Source organism: Tupaia chinensis, unplaced genomic scaffold, assembly GCF_000334495.1.
Source record: "Tupaia chinensis unplaced genomic scaffold, TupChi_1.0 Scaffold000495_1, whole genome shotgun sequence".
Lineage (NCBI taxonomy): Eukaryota > Metazoa > Chordata > Mammalia > Scandentia > Tupaiidae > Tupaia > Tupaia belangeri.
Window position 1 is genome coordinate 2,125,496 of NW_006160007.1, and position 13,283 is coordinate 2,138,778.

Genomic DNA, 13,283 nt, shown 5'->3' on the forward strand with positions numbered 1-13,283 from the left:
AGTCCTCCAGTAATTCTTACACATGTTAACATTTTAAAGGCATTGAATTTTTTCCCTCTAATGTTTCTTTCTTTCTTTTTCCCATGACTAAGAGAGAGAGAGAGAGATGGGGACAGCACCCTAACAGTATCTTGATGCCACAATCCACTCTTGACTTCAGCTAGCCCCAGATGATACACATGCGTATGCCTGGTATATTCCAGGAGTTCTCTAGACCCTTCTCAGTGGGCTGGACTTACGGAGCATTGTATTTTACCGCTGAATTACTTTTTAGTCCCTGACAGATATTCATTTAAACTCCTTCTTGCTAGTTTTCCTCAGTCATTTCTCCCTGTCTCCAAACTATTCTGCTCATTATTGCCAAACTTATCTTCCTAAAACACACTGAATCATTGCTGTTCAAAGACTGACAGTCTCCCGAAGCCAATCCTGAGCTCTTCTTTCTGGTTTCTGAACCCCTCTCCTCCCCCCAGTCTGATTCCTCTCGCTGTGTATTAAAAGCCACATTGATTTCTTAGCGCGCCTTTGCAGAATGCACCTTTCCCGTTAGTCGGGATAGTCACTTGGCTTGACTGTAATATGTTTCATTAGGATGGATAGATAAAGGCTCCTTGATCAATATCTGAGGAAGCAGGCCTGCAGAGCCTTGAATGCACAGATCGGCACTGAGCACAGCACTTGCGCCACAGTAATTTCGTCTCTGAGTGCTGCTTTCTCTTCCATAAAAAGAGAAATAGCAACAATGTTTGCCATACTTATGTCACAGAGTGGCTGCAAATAACCCAAGGTAATGGATTTGAAAGGGCTTTGTATCCTGGAAAACGCCATGCGAGAGTCAGTAGTGGTTGAAGAAATGACAATTTGTTAAAGAATTCAGCTGCAGTCGCTCACCTGGAGCAGAGAGCTTAGTGGGCTGCTTGAAGAGTCAGGGTTCCTGTTTAACCAGCAGCTCCAGTGACCCCCACATTAAGTAATCTCTGGCTGCTTCTCCCAGCTTCTGCTACTAAGGCAGGGCTGGGCGAAAGAACCTCTGTTGTTTGGGGATAGGATCTTGGGGTGGATTGAGCGATTCCGGAGGATTTATAGGTCTGGATATGACAAGGCTTGGGAAACTCATGGCTAATACAGCCAGGAAGGAAGAGGGGAGAATCTAATCCCTGCTGTCTCTCCCCAGGTCCTGAGAAGGTAGCTCTCCCAGGGAGGAGGCTCTGGCTGCTCTGGGGTAGATTCCTCAAGCAGCCTTTCCCAAAAGCGTGCCCTGGGATGTTAACAGATTTTAGATACATAAGGAGAGTCTGTGTTCAATTATATTTGGAGAATACTAGATTGCATAAGATTTTTATTCAGTTGGATTCTTGGAACCATGAACCAATTAATAGCATTGAAAATCTTGAAAGGGATATTGTAGGCAATATTTTTCAAACATCGAGAGAGAAGCTTGCTATTTTTTTTTTTTCCAGAGAATCTCTCAGGTTGATAGACTGGAAAACTCTGTCCTGCAGGATTCTGGTTCAAATTCAACACACCAAGGAATCCTTAGATCCTGGCTGGCTGTGATTCTTGGAAGAGATATTACAAGCCAACGGGGATCTTGAATTTCTGTCAGCACTTAACATGTTTGGGAAAATCAAGTCGTTTCAACACTCAGATGCTTCACTGGGGGAAAAGGACAGGTATCCAGATGGTTTGGTACTCACTTGAGACACTATCTTCCTTAGAAATGCTCAGTCACCAGGGATTAGAGATGGAGCTCTGAGCTCAGTATTTGAGAGCTCTCAGAGACTGTATCAGCCCAAGACATGGGGGCCAGGTAGCCTGGTTGTTGGGTGGGGTGGTTGGAAGCAGTACCGTGACCTCAGAGACACTCAGGGCTCCCCGCAACTTGACTGAGTTCCTGAAGGCTCTAGTATCTGTAAGAGGGGTCTCTTGGCAAGTGAGCCTGACCTGGCTGGGGAGAGAACACCTCCAGTTTATGCCAATTCATATGAGAACAATCAGGGACCCCAGATGTGGCCGTTTTATTTTTTTTTTTTCCCACCTGAAATTTCTGCTGTTTCTGGAAAGGAATCCCAGAAAGTGGCAGACTCCAGAGTTGTTAGGCTCCAAATAAATAAATAACGAGCTAATTAAGGATGAAGACCAAGTAGCAAGACATGATGTGATCAACAGTCAGGAGACAGAGGAAGTTCTGATAAAAGCCAAGATGGGGAGGCAGCATGTGGCATAATGGTTAGGATGCTGGACTCCTACATGGACAATCACAGTTTGAGTCCTAGACCCAGCGGCATGAAAATCACGCCAGGCACTTGTGGATGCACGCTCAAAATCCCAAGAGCAGAAGGGAAGAGAAAGGACTGCAGTGTGGCCGTTCCCCTGGGGGATGGTTTATCACTTTCAGTCTCTCTGTCTCCCACCAGCAAATACATGTGCCCTATGGAAAAAAGCCAAAATTAAAAAAAAAAATAGCAAAGCCAAGACAGAATAGGAGTGGCTGGCTTTTTAATTTATTCTTTCTTTCTTTAGTTTCAATGATTCTTTTATCCAGCATCTACCATGTTCAAGGTGGAGGGCTAGGTGGTAAAAAACAATGAGGAACATTGCTCTCCCTAAAGAAATGTAGCGAAGCACACAATCACATAATAGATTATGCCAGCATAGCAGTGTATGTGCTCCACAGAAGGGGTTATAGAGTAAGGGGAGAAAGGAGGAATAAGCCCCAGTTTCCACTTAAGTTGCAGAAAATAAGTTTCAGAGATAGGCCAAGATAAAAGAAGTAGTCTTTTCTCCTTGTAACTGCTCAGCAAAATTTCCAGAAGTAGGTGTTCCAGATTTCCAAAAACCAGCATGAACTTTCCGTGAAGAGGCTAAGGTTACTCCCAAATTCTAGTCACATGTGTGTCAAAGAACATACACCATGAAAGAGAGATACAGCCAAAGAATGTTTCACAAAATGTGCAAGAAAAGGTCAGAGGCTGAAAGCATCCAGCTGCCATGGTGGCCTTTAACTAAATGGCAGCTTCCTAAACATGTTTCTCAGTGGGTATCCTCTTCCTTTGGGAGGTAGAATTATTGTTATTATTATTATTTAAGGTTTTTGCCATAAGACATATACACTCACAGGAAAGAGTCAGAGAGAGACAGTGAGAGGGAAACTGAGAAATCATCCCTCAGGGAAGTGGCCATACTGCAATCCCTTCTCTGTTCTCCTCCTGGGATTTTGGTCACTTCAACACATGCACCCAGCATGATTTTCAAGCCACTAGCTCCAGGACTGAACTGAGGTCAGCCACACTGCCATCCTTTGACCTCCATTCTCCTCCTGGGATTTGGGGTACAAATGCACATTCACCCAGTGTGATTTTTAAGTCACCAGGTCCGGGACTTGAACCACCATCAGCCATGTGGGAGTTCAGTGCTGTAACCACTACACCACCTGCTGGCCTTGGGATGGAGAATTATTTACACTAGAGAGAGTGGCAGAGCAGACGAAGAAAGAGAGTTACTGAAAGTAGTCTGGAGAAGAAAACATGCAAGGGAGGAGAATTGGAAAGAGAGAAGATTCAGAAGGGAAGGGACAAAGATGAAGAAAGATAGGTGGTTGAGAAGATTTATTCCCTTATCCTAGATAAAGAAGTCCAGAGATTGTGGGATGTGGCCCAAACAGGTATGGGGCCAGGAATGACCCAAATTAGGGAAAAGGAGACATACCTGCAAAATAACCCAGTGACCTTTCTGGGCAGCTAGATCCAGCGCAGCCTCAGCCACTACCTCTTGTCCTTGGCCCAAGGACACGTTGTGAAAGTTCCGATTGTTGAAGGTATATCCGAGTTTTTTTCCTAGAAGGAGTGTAGAGTGTCATTGTTGTATCTTATGTCTCATGATCAGTGTGGTTTAATATTCCTAAGGAAATGTGCACCTCCATATCACCCCACAAACACACGTGTGCCTGAACCCACACTCCAAGCCTCATACACCGACCCTTCCTTTACAGTGGTCTGTGTTATCCAGCTTTGTAGTCGCAAACAATGGGAACCACTTGTCCAGACCAAATCATTTGAACCTTCTCCTCACTTAACCCCGCTAAAAGGGTAGGGGTGCTGATGCTCTTCTGCATGGCTCCCATTCAAAGACCAGACATGGTCCACTATCCCTGAGGGTGCTGCTGGGAAAGGGATCAGAGAGCAGCAAGTGTGTGGGTGTGGTATTGTCTGGCTGGCTTCTTCCTTGGGATTGACTCTGTGTCTTCTGTGGAACTTTACTGGGAGGCAAGGTCGGGAGGTGCAGGATTCAGATAGTTCTGGTGTCCTATATTTTACGCCATGTTAACCTCCTCCCCTATTATTCCCAACACACGCAAATGTTTTACCTCATCATTTTGCATGAATTAGAACGAAGAGAGCCAGAAGGCAAGAGAAGGAGTTTATTACACTGCCGTGAGCATTTTGTTGGATGTAGCTCAGTCAGAGTTGCAGGTGTTAGAAATGAAATAAGGAAATGACCGCTGATGCTTGTGGGGCTGGCAGGTGGTGTGGTGGGTAAGGTGCTGGACTTCCACACGGAGGACCATGGTTTGAGTCTCAGGACTGGTAGCTTGCTTTCTTGCCTCCCACCCACTCTAGTGAGTGCATGTGACCTATAGCAAATTTGAAATAATAATAATAATAGTAAATAAAATAAAATTAAATCATTAAAAAAGCCCTGATGCACATGAGTTGCCTAAGTCCAAAGAAAATGTGACACAAAGAAATGACCTTAATTTAGAGGGCCAGTTCTGCTTAGACATTAGCTATTAGCCCAGTCTAATACAGTTTAGAGAACTTATGTAACAGTCTTTCCATAAAGGGATCCTAAAAATGTATGGCATCATAAAGGAATCATCAAGCAATTTTTCTAGGAAGGTGAAGTCGATGAGAGGAAAGAAAGAGAAATTTAAAAAGAGAAACAATAAAAATCTGTACTTAAAAGATTTGTTTCAGAGCAGCTAAAATTGAAGATGTCATTTGATACTTGTGTAAGGAAAATTTTGAAAAACTTGTTAATATTGGATCTTTCTTTTAAATATGAAAAAAAAAGTAGGGCCTCTCCTTCACATATATAGGACAAAGCAAGATGATGACTTTTTTGTCATCATCTTGTAGTGGGAAATAGTTATTATAGATTCAACTGATATGAACCCAAGAAATACCTTTATTAAACTCCATAAATCCCAGCTAGCAATAAATTTGATGTCAGCTTTAGAACTGGGGAGATAAACAACTTATTCCAGAGAAAATATCAGGATAAAAGGTACTGGGATTATTAGACGGTTTCTGTGATGTTTCTGCTTACAAAAGAGCCTATTTATTTGCTTTATTTGCAAGAGGAGGATATAGAGAAAGAGGTACTTAATAAAGATTAGTTTGCAAACTACTGACTGGAGGGATCATCAGGACAAAGCCCAGCACCGCAGAGCCCAGCTAGGTTCAGCCTATGTTAATCCAGGCTTCTGGCATGGTGATGAGGCTGAGAAGTAAGAAATGGATCTTGGAAATATTGAGGAGAAAAACTGATGCGGTGCTCACTGCCTGACTCTCAGTTGGGATGCCCACATCACAAGTGAGCCTTTGGTGTGCTCGGTAACCTTGTGGAGTCCTTCTCTTTGCAACTCTGAGGCTCTTGAGATGCCTCGCTGAATCATTGGCAAACAGCCATACCCAGCTCTGATTTTGTGGGGTTTCACACTATGGCTTCCACGCCTGCACTCCCACTGCCGTGAGTCAAGTCTGTTTCTGATGTTCCTTCCAACGTTCCATACGGTGGTGTCACCTGGAACCATGCTCCACTGTAAATCTTTTTTAAATATTTTGCCAGAGGGCATGGCACTTGCCAGAGAGGGTCACAGAAAGCGAGCGAGCGAGCAAGAAAGAGAGAGAGTAAGAGAGAAAGCAGCCTCCATGGGGGATGGCCATACTACAATCCTTGCTTGTCCATTTCATCCTGCTTTCGGGATTTTGGGCACACACATACATGTGCTTTTCCTGGTGGGCCTTTTAAAGCTTCTAGGTTCAGGACTCAGCCTGTGCAGTTGGCCATGTGGGATCCAGCTACCTTAACTGTCAGCTATTGGATGACCCTGTAAACCTCCCTTCACCTCTTCAGACTGTCCTTTATCTAACTCCAGTCTTTTTGAGGACATTGAAACTTCTATGGCTGTCCTTTAGTTTCATATGCCTATCAGGCTTGTAAGAAAGAGAACCTTTTTTTCTAGTGTTCTCTTGCTAATCGTATGCTTTTTCTCCTCCACCATTCTATTTTAAAGCATATGCCGTCTGGCTATATTGTCTATTAACTTATTTGTTCTCTGCTTTCTATCAACGTTCCAGTGAGACTTGTATGAGGGCTTTGGAAATTGGTTCCTTTCATTACTCTCCTGGGAAACTTTAGCGTCACAATGAATAACTTAGCCAACATCTAGCTAAGTGCTCCCTCAACTTCCTCATCTTCACAGAACTTAATTGCATTCCATTTCTTTCTTTTAACTTTCTTTTTTTTTAAAAAAAATTTTTTTTGAGAAATTTTTGCCTTAGGACATGTGTGCTCACCAGAGAGAGAGAGAGAGAGAGAAAGAGAGAGAGAGACAGACAGAGACAGTGAGAGGGAAAGTGAGAAATCACCCCTTCCTGCAGGGGGATAGCCATTTCTTTTTCTTCATGCTCCTCCTGGGATCATGGGCATGCATGTACATGCGCCCAGCATGAGTTTCAAGCCACCAGGTCTAGGACTCGAACCGTGTCGGTCATGTGGAAGTCCAGTGATGTAACTGCTATACCATCTGCTGGCCCCAATTACATTCCATTTCTGCTCTCCACCCCCAACAGCTGCACCCAGGGAGTGATCACTACCTAGAACTGTCCCATGTCTGAAGCATTATGCTTTCATACCCACTCACGACTATCACTTTCTTCTCAGACAGTTCACTCTCTTACTCCATTCTTACTTATAATTTTACTTCAGTGATATGTCCGGTTTTCTAGTTCCTCTATTTTTTTCTAATTTTCCCTTAAATCTCTACTTCTTCTTTTAAGATGGACCCAACAATTGTTCATTTAAGCCATGATCTTACACAATTCTCAGCCCACTGTTCTCTTCTTTTCTTTTTGTTTTGTCACAGGGAAAGTGTGCTCACCAGAGAGAGAGAGACAGAGAGAGACAGAGAGAGAAAAAGTGAGAAATAACACCCCCCTCCCCCTGGGGGAATGGCCACACTGCAATCCCTTCTCATCCATTTTCCTCTTGGGATTTTGGCCATGCATGCACACATACCCAGTGCAATTTCTAAGCTGCCAGGTCCAGGACTCAAAGCGTCGTTGGCCATTCCCCTGGGGCCTCCACCAGAGACACTCCAACAGAGTCCATATGCTATGATTCACCCCCAGCCTCAGTCAGCCATGTTCACCGGTAAGAGCAGGCACCTGGGGTGTCTAGGGAGACCTTGGACTGTGAACCCAGGACCTTCCGGTATGACCCTAGTATCACAGAGCATTGAGACACTTCAGCACCTCTGTGGCTGTCGCCCTTCATCTCTAAGTCTCCTGATGGATCCACCCTTACTGCGCTTGGCAGTTTGCTTCACTCTCTACTTCCCCGAGGGAACATATGCCATCTGGTAGAACTCCTTCATACTGCCATTTTATCCGCCTTCCTGCACACTCCCTCTCAGGGGAAGGGGTGTCCTCTCCCTGCCTATCACTCGCTCTGTTCTCTGAATCCCATCTCTTTTTGTGTCTTTGACCTTTATCTCTGCTCATGCTCCTACTCCCTGGCACATGCACGAATGAGTTGCTCTCGTCACAAAAAAACAGTACTCCATCAATCTCGAAGCCACCCTCTAGGGCTCATAGTTGCCTAGCAAACTTTTAATTGCGTCTTCAAGAAAGAGAATGAAAATCGAAGCAAAGTATTGATAATGTGGCTGCAAAGACCCTAAACTGACAACAGTTCCTTAGAACACATCTGGGAACAGGACTTACAAAAGTCCGAGTGAACTTATTGTTCTGACCAAAATATTGGAAAGAGAAGGAGGAGGCAGTCCAAGCCCAAGGTGGGATACACAGCTTTTTTAATTTTTTTTTCCTGAAACAAATGGAAATAACACTTTATTTTGTCAAAGCTAAGTAACTGGACAAAGGATGGAGACCAAACAAGATCGTGTCACAGTCAAGCAAAAGAAAGACCAGAGAAGGTGGCTGCGAAAGGGCAGAAAGGGGAGGGCCAACGATGAAGCTCCGCTTTGAAAGGATGTGACAAAAGGATGTAAGGGAAGGTGCAAACGGAGCCGCCTGCAAGAACAGAGGCCTCCTGTCGTTATTATGCCGGGTAATGCTACCGGACTTTGAACTTTTCAAAGCTTTTTCACATCTGAGATTTCATTTTCATCTTCGCAGTAACCTGAGGAGGTGGGTATTATGGGTGATTGAAAACAAGAGAGAGGCAGATGAAGCAAAGCAGAAATAAACATGCAAATAAGAGTGTGTGGCTCTTTCAAAAAGACGGTGATCAAAGACAGACAAGGAGGGTAAAACTAAAGCACTGCCAAAGGATGCATGGGAGAAGGCAAGAAGGAAAGTGGTGAGGGTGGACGGTGGTAAGTTTTAGGTTGAAACATAGGCCCAAAAAGTAGATAGAATTTCAGCCACCTCTTCCTCTGCATATTCCTCCTTCTCTTTCAGAATGGTTGAGGAAGGAAAATCCTGGATAAGTGGCACTCAAGTGCCAGGGAAGGATAGACTCCTAATCAAGGGTCAATGGATGAGCTTCGGGAGCTTAGGGAACTCCCCAGATCATATATGGAATTTAATTTGTGGTCAAAAGCATTTGGAGGAATGGAGTGGAGATAGAGGAACACATATTTAATCTGACACTGGGGATTTTAAAACCCTAACCAAGGGGCCAGCAGGTGGTGTGGTGGTTAAGCCCTCATGACTGACTGTGGTTCGAGTACTGAACCTAGTGGCTTGTTTCCTCACTTATTCTCTCTCTCTCTGTCTCTCTCTGCTGAGCGCATCTGCCCTATAGCCTTATAGTAGAATTAAAAAAAATATTAAATATATATGTGTGTGTACGTATGTGTGTGTATGTATGTGTATGTGTGTGTGTGTGTGTGTGTGTGTGTATATATATACACACACATTTAAAAACCCTACCTAATAATAAGAGCTACAGAGCTACCATGGGGAAACAAAGAAATAGAGAAAGGTATGAGTTAAAAGCATGAAGTCAGATACCTGCCAAGTGAGAAAGAATACCAACCTTTTTAAGAGTCTAAGTGGAGGAAACCAGTGAACTGTCTTAGACACAGACTCTACATAAGCAGAGAGACAGAAATTTGCTTTATAAACTGGGGTTAGGGGAAATAGGGAAAAGCCTTTAGGCCAGCCACGTGGAGTCCAAACTTGAGAATAGGAGTCCATCAGGCAAATTGATTAGCTCCGAGTTGTGCAAGATGAGGGAAACATGAGTGTCACCAGAAAATATGTTCCAAACGAGTGAATTAGAAAATAAATCAACCCTTCAAGAAGGCAGGAGGGAGAAAGAGGCACAGGTGTCTGAGTAATCTCTGGTTGATGAACAGCAATATTGCTTCTGGTAAGAAAATATGCCTTAAGAGTAGGGCAAGGGCAGGGCTGAGGTAATGTATTCAGAGACAAATAACCAATCTAGATCAGGGTCAGTTTGCCAGAGTTGACAGAAAGTTTCAAACTACATGATGGAAGAGTTGGAGGTCAGTTGGCTTGGAACAGTAGGAAATTGCTCATAAACAGGATATATAAAAGCTTCCAAAAGGGAAAATACTGAATAAAAATGAGAGAACTAGATTTATCAATATGAAAGGAACAAAGCCTCCAGGGGACAGAAGGAACACTGTGCTCTATAAAAGTGTGAAAGTCGGGCATAATCAGCTATGACAAGAATTCTTGGGATACTCATTCATTCGTCTCTTTGATAATTCATTTGGCCAATATTTACTGAGTACCTTCTTTATGATAGTTACCTCAATGGGTACTGGTAAGAAAATGATGTACAAGATGACATGCTTTCTAACCTCAGGATTGTTTTTTCTTTCTTTCACTTTTAAAGTTTATTTATTTATCTCTTCTGAGAGAGAGAGAGAGAGAGAGAGAGAAAGAGAGAGAAAGAGAGAAAGAGAGACACCCTCAACAAGGTGCTATGATCCTACCCCTAGGTCTTCCAGCCAGCCAGAACTGTGGAGACGTGTGTGTATGCCTCTGGAATGTGCAGAATGACATGGGAACTGAACTCCAATCTTCCATATGGATTCAGCACTGCAAAGTGGCAAGCCACGCTTGTGCCACCACGATTGGTCCTCTCAAGGATCTTAATGACAAACAGGCAGGCAAACATGAGTTACAATGATAAAAGAATGATTATATGAGATTGTATTGAATATTATGAAGCAAATAGAGTGTTATAAGAAAGTATGATGTAGAGCCAAATGGTCTCATAGGAGGGAGACCAGGAGATGCTGATATCTATAGGATGAGTAGGCACTGGACGGTGGAAAACATTTCAGATAAAAGGCACCATTTGTGAAAATGTCCTAAGTCAGGAAGGCTTTTGGTGTGACTGAGGCTCTGGAAGGGGGTTGTGCAGCTGGAATAGAGTGAGTAAGGTAGAAGGTAAGATCCAACACAGAAAAGCCAGGCAAGGCAAGCCACATAGGTCATGTTAGTGATAGTGAACTTTCCCTTTAGAACAATGGGAGGCTACTAGAAAGTTTTAAATTAGAGACATATGAAAATGACTCTGGCCGCAGGGTGGCGAAGGACTGTGGGACTGCAAGAAGAGTAGAGATGAATTAGGAGGCTATGTGATAGTACAGGTAAGAGACTATGGTAGCAACAGTGAAGATAGAAACAATTCGAAACGTATTTAGAAAGTAGGATCAATAGGACTAAATGTATTGGGTGGTAGAAGAAATGATTCTTAAGTTTCGAGTAGGAGCAATTTGGTGACTAGTAATGGCATTAATCAAAAAAATCACGGATCAAATTTTGTAGAGTTAGAGCAACGTAACTCTTCCGCTTGCAATAGCATGCTGAACGCTGAGAAGATGAATGAAAAGGACCCACACCTAGATACAGCTCATCAAATTTCAGGTTACAAGGTAGAAAGCTGATTGTAAAGTTTGGAGAGAATAAAAATAAGTCACCAAAAAAGAAATGAGTGAAGAATAGCACCCTAGGGGCACATGACCTCTCCTGAGCAGAAGTGACTTCTGGAAGACACTACAGCCACATTTCCAAAGTTCTGAGTGAATGATCATCCTGGACTTAGAAAAACTATCACACAAGTATGTAATAAAGACAGAAGCATTTCTGGACACCAAAAAATGCAGAAATTTAACTTCTCATGATTCTTTTCTGATCATTTATGCCAGCAAAATAAGAATGAGAAGTTGAAAATAAAAGATCTGGGATATAAAGACAGTAGAACTAATCCGGAATATTGAGAAAGTAAGTCCCAGGATAATAACTCCCTAGAAAGCTAAAATACAACTTATCTATAATAGAATTGGGTGCCATTGGGCTCTAGGAAGAGTCACTTCAAGAAGAATAAACTGGGTTCCTTTCAATATCCAAAGTGAATAAAAAGTTAATGATAATGGTAAATGGGGCAATTATTTCTTCTCCCAAGAAAAATAAAAGGTAATTTACAACTCCAGAAAAAACTAAAAGCTATTTAAAAAATCATCTATGTATAAAGCATACTGAAATTTCACATGATTTTGAATCTCTATGCTAAGAACATTCATCCCTGAGAGTCTTCCAAATATCATGACATTATATCTATAAAAAAGAACTATAATCTTAGACATTACTTGCTTCTGTAGTGGATTATATGCTTATATTCATTAGCATATAAATGCTGTTTATTGGTTTTCAGATTTATAAATTAACCAATAGACGAGACATACATAAAATGAATGAAAGTGACAAGAGTAGATTGAATATGTATTTGTTTGTAAATATGTAAAAATGAAAGCATAACTGACACAGTTGGAAATAGAAGTGCTGGCTTACATATAGATAAGAGAAGTTACGTAAAACTCACTGTATTAAAAAAAAATTAAGTTTTACTAACAGCCTTTAAGTTACAAAATATCCAATAGAGAAACTAAACATTTTAATATGTATATCAAAGTTTGAGAGACATTTGCCAACAAATTGTATAACTTAAATGAAATGAACAAAGTCCAGGAAAGAAATAAATCACCGTAACTGTTTCAAAGGGAATAGAAACTTTGAATACTCATAGCCAGGAAAGAGAATGAACAGGTAACTTAAAAATCTCCCACTCAGAGCAGCTTCAATCTAGATATCTTCATTGAAGTCTACTAAGCATTGATGAGAATTAATGATACTCTTTCACAAAATCTCCCAAAATAATAGAAAAGGAAGAACTCAACTCATTCTGATACATAGATTAATGGTATTATTTTGGTACCAAAACCAAAGGCATCACAAGGAAAGAAAACAATAAGTCAATGTAAATATCCTCATCAAAATATTAATAAAGTAAATCCACAAGTATACAAAAAGGATTATGCCCTGGGGCCAATTAAAACTCTAGGAATGAAGGTTGGTTTAACTTCAAAAAGCCAATGAATAATTTGACAAATCAAATGCCTTCTCACAATAAAAGGAAAAAACCCTCAACAAGCTAGAAGGCAGCTTCCTCAATCTGATGAAGGACATCGACACAAACTTCACAGTTAATATTATACTCAGAGGTGAAGACTGAAATCTCCCCCCAAGATTAGGAGCAAGATAAGGATGTCTAAATTTACCACTTCTTTTTACTGTACTAGAAATTATAGCCATGGCAATAAGGCGATTAAAAGAAATAAAAGGCATCCAGTTTAAAACATAAGAAGTAAAACTATCTCTATTTGCAGATGACATGGTATTATATGTAGGAAATACTAATTCACTGAAAAGAGGATTATAACTAATCAACAAGTTCAGCAAATTTGCAGGATAGAAGGTCAATATGCAAAAATTCATTAACAATTAAACTGAAATTAAGAAAACAATTTCGTGTACAATAGAATCAAAAAGAAAAAAAATAGAATAAGCGTAACAGAAAGCACAAGATTTTTACATAAAAACTATAAAACCTTATTAAAATAAATGAAAGAAAGCTAATGGGAAAGATATTCCATGTTCATGGATCAGAAGACAATATTGTTAAGATGTTAATACTCCTTAAATTGATCTATAAAT

The 13,283-nt window shown here is 41.5% G+C and overlaps 1 protein-coding gene across 1 annotated transcript in view; it reads right to left on the reverse strand.

Annotated features, from left to right (window-relative positions):
• Nucleotides 1-13,283, reverse strand: part of DNAH9 (dynein axonemal heavy chain 9) — a gene marked incomplete at its 5' end in the record, with an annotated part of 330,910 nt that overhangs the window by 46,474 nt on the left and 271,153 nt on the right. Inside the window, 1 exon segment of the mRNA XM_014590899.1 lies at nt 3,709-3,836. Coding sequence (XP_014446385.1) covers nt 3,709-3,836 — 128 coding nt within the window.